General features: G+C 34.2%; 1 protein-coding gene across 1 annotated transcript; it reads left to right on the top strand.

Moving 5' to 3' along the window:
• Positions 1-309: 309 nt before the first annotated feature.
• Positions 310-1303, top strand: LOC149136885 (protein ZBED8L-like). Its single transcript, XM_089339512.1, has 2 exons — positions 310-781; positions 1267-1303. The coding sequence occupies exons 1-2, from the start codon at positions 321-323 to the stop codon at positions 1301-1303; spliced, it is 498 nt and encodes a 165-aa protein (XP_089195638.1). The 5' UTR covers positions 310-320.
• Positions 1304-3707: the final 2404 nt, after the last annotated feature.

The raw sequence follows: 3707 nt of genomic DNA, 5'->3' as shown, positions 1-3707 counted from the left end.
TGCCACTCAGTAATAACACTGTCTCGAACAGAATAGATGAAATGGGGCAAGATGTTGAAAGCCAGCTCATTGAGAAATTAAAATTGCGTAAGTTTTCATTACAAATGGACGAATCCACAATCCGGGACAGTGAGGCTCTGTTATTGACTTATGTGAGGTATATTGACCACGAGGAGTTTCAGGAAGAGATGCTGTTCTGCGAATCGTTTGAAACCACCACAACTGCAAATGATATTTACATCAAAATCAAACATTATTTGGATGCAAACAAAATACCAAAGGAAAACTTACTGGTATGTGCGGCAGACGGTGCACCTGCCATGATGGGCAAGAATACGGGATGCTTAAAAATGATGAAGGATGAAAATCCAAACATGTTGACTGTCCATTGTGTAATACACCGAGAAAACTTGGTTGCCAAGAAATTGTCCCCTGTTCTTAACAAGATTCTTCAAAGTGTGATCAGGTGTGTCAACAGCATTAAAAGAAATTCTAAATCTGAACGTCTTTTTAAGCAGTTTTGTATAAATCAAAGTGCCGAACATGTTCGATTATTGCTTCATACAGAAGTAAGATGGCTATCAAGTGGAAACTGCTTAAAGAGGTTCATGGAATTATTTGATCAGATTAACGACTTTCTTAGTGATAAATGTGAAATGAAATTGCCGTCAACAACGGATGGAAAAGCATTTGTCAGTTATTTGACAGACATATTTGAGAAACTTGGAAACTTGGATAAACAACTTCAAGGTGCAAACATGACACTTATTGATGCAAAAGCAAAGATTTTTGGATTTATTACAGCTCTCGAATTATGGAAAAAGAAATTTTCCAAAAGAAATTTCAGTGAACCTTACTGGTTGAGTAAATGTGAAATAACGAATGATGCTGGCATTGTAATTATTGATCATTTAAATATCTTGATAAAGGATTTCAATGACAGATTTTGCGATTTAAAGGCAATGAATTTTCCTTCTTGGTTAACTCAACCGCTTCTGATTAACGTTTCTGATGCTACAATCCAATACCAAGAAGAGTTATCAGAATTACAACATGATGAATCAGTGAAGACTTTGTTTAAATTGAAAGGTACAAAGATGTGGCTATATGACGAGGTTGAAAGAAAATATCCTAAAATTTCTACATCAGCGAGAGAGCTACTGATTCCTTTCCCTTCGTCTTATTTGGTCGAATGTGGTTTTAGTGCAGTTGATAATTTGCTCGAAGCCAAGAGAAACCGGCTTGAGATTACAAAACGTGGCGATTTACGACTGAAATTAACAAAGTTGTCTCCTCAAATTAAAAACTTGTGCTGTATGCATCAGGCACAGGGTTCTCACTAAATTAGTCGAGCTGACGGTCAAATAATTGAACTGAAAAAACGTGTTTCTTTATTCTTTATAAATTGACATTTTTTAAAAACATGAGAAATCGTAATAATTTTATCGATTTATTGGGTGTTATGCACTTTCAGTGCCTGTTGTTTCAATTCTCAAGCTATTTTTTTGTATTTTGAATACAATTTTTTAATTTTTGATTTTTTTCAATTGTAAGTAGGCCCACATGTACTTGTAAATGTGAGTGGACATGGGAAAAGGTGGGGCGTAAAAACTTTTGCTATGAAAAAGTGGGGCGCCGGGAAAAAAGGTTGGGAAACACTGATCTAGAGGTATTGCAAAAGTCAGTATTACATGGAACTCCACGCATATTGCGTAAAGTACTGTCCTTGTTGCGACTTGACAAACAGTACAAACACCCAGCAGACACAATATCCTCAATCAACAACCTCACGATATTGTAGACTGTGCGACGTCTATAATAATAATAATAATAATAATAATAATAATAATAATAATAATAATAATAATAATAATAATAATAATAATAACAATAATAATAATAATAATATTAGTAGATGGACAGCAACTTTAAGGAAAGTTTGTTTAGCCGTTAACATGAACACTAGTAATTGATTGCTATATAGCTTGATTGACATTGAGGGCAGGAAGGCAAAAGTGACCTCCATGACATTTGAATTTACAAAATAATTATTCGTAAGAACTACCATTTTCGTTTTAATGTAACGATTCAGACAATCGACCGTCCACGCTTCTGATTTATGTGCAAGACAAGAAATTCGGAGAAGGCTAACGGGTTTTCTATCGATCCCAATAAATAATGCGTTCTATTTTGTATCAGTAATTCCATTTTGTGCCGTTGACAGCTGTAAAATGTATGGAACGCGTTTTCAAAGTGGATGAATACTGTGGGTTTTTTTTCCGTTTCAATTAATAAAAAACAAAACATTCATAACAAGCGACAATTTATTTCCAAAGAATGTGAATAGAGAGTACGGGGTATTTTTGGAACGTTTTGTTACTCTGATAAGGTTTGCAAATAATATTGAATGTAACAGTGTGAAAATTATATTGACCTATCAATGATAAAGTGAAAAGATCTCAACAGGGAAAAGTTTGAAGAAAATAAATAAGATTTGTTTTTTGACGCAATATAATACACGAAAAGAAAATGGAAAATACTGAAGAGACGAGATAATTTATTAGAGATAATCGTAAAGTATACATACAAATGATGTCTGGACCATTACTCTACAGTGGTCTCAAATTTTGTTTAGAGCAAAAAACATATCTTAAAAATGTTGTCACTAGTGTTTCTTATCACGGATAAGTAGAATGTAGAATGTGGTAGTTCAGAGAAGTAAATTGGAAGGTGGATTTATGCGAACAAAGATGCTGTTTTGTTTTTTCTCATTATATATTTAAAGATCAAAAACCGTAAAAAAATTTCATCAAAATGCCTTACTCTGAAAATGAAATGGAATTTATTAACTCCAAACAACGATATTCTAGTTGCATATGGTATTTGTTTCATCCAGGCAATACATTTTAAAAATTACCTGCAATCATATGAACACAATGTCAGTATGACTAACAATCACACCCCTAAGAAATTGTTTCATGGAGATCTTGTTTAGGGCAAATCGAAAGAGTGTACGCCAAGGAAAATGCGCGTGAATGCATTGGAGATCTAGAAGAACGTAGGATTCGATAGAGAAAACATGGCAAGTCTCGCAACGGTTCGTTCTACTTGACATTGAAAAATATGGAATAGTGTGAAAAATCTCGGGTAAAATAGACTAATACAGGTAAATAAGAAAATATGAAAACACCAGCCAGGACTGGGGTTAATGTAGTCGATTCTTTTAACTCTGCTGGCTTCGTGCGAAAAGTTGGAACCAATACTATATGCAACTGTTCATACATGACGTGTCCTTGACACATAGTCGAAGTTAGCTTTTATTTAGAATCGTGCGTAAGAATTATTTACAGTGGAAGCTTGATTTAACGGTCTTTTGAATCGCTATCGAGCTGGGCGTGTTTAAATAATGAAATTTAGAAATTGCAATGCAAACAAATCAAACAAAACCTTGGTTTGAGCCGACCGTGATAAAGAAGGATGAATCAAAACATAAAGAATAAATATATAGATGTGAAAAGATTTATTTTTCTTTTTAGATTATAGAGTCAATTATAGCTTTGTTAACTGATTCTGCCTGACAAGTATCTTGTAGTCTTTTTGTCTGCCATTATATAACAGTCAGCCATAACCAGCACCATAGGGATTCGAAGATATTTACCAGAGAATCAGCGGCCACACTTACACTCACGTCTGAACATGCGCAGCCA

The sequence above is a fragment of the Octopus bimaculoides genome, chromosome 2, assembly GCF_046866305.1.
Source record: "Octopus bimaculoides isolate indiv1 chromosome 2, ASM4686630v1, whole genome shotgun sequence".
Classification (NCBI taxonomy): Eukaryota; Metazoa; Mollusca; class Cephalopoda; order Octopoda; family Octopodidae; genus Octopus; species Octopus bimaculoides.
The sequence above is the reverse complement of the archived record's forward strand: the minus strand, read 5'-3'. Positions and strand labels throughout refer to the sequence as shown.

What these genes read in the sequence shown, in the direction of transcription:
- LOC149136885 (XM_089339512.1), top strand. Translation starts at nt 321, where the DNA reads ATGATGGGCAAGAATACGGGATGCTTAAAAATGATGAAGGATGAAAAT. An exon ending in ACACTTATTGATGCAAAAGC is followed by an intron (nt 782 to 1,266) that starts AAAGATTTTTGG and finishes AACGTGGCGATT; the next exon opens with TACGACTGAAATTAACAAAG.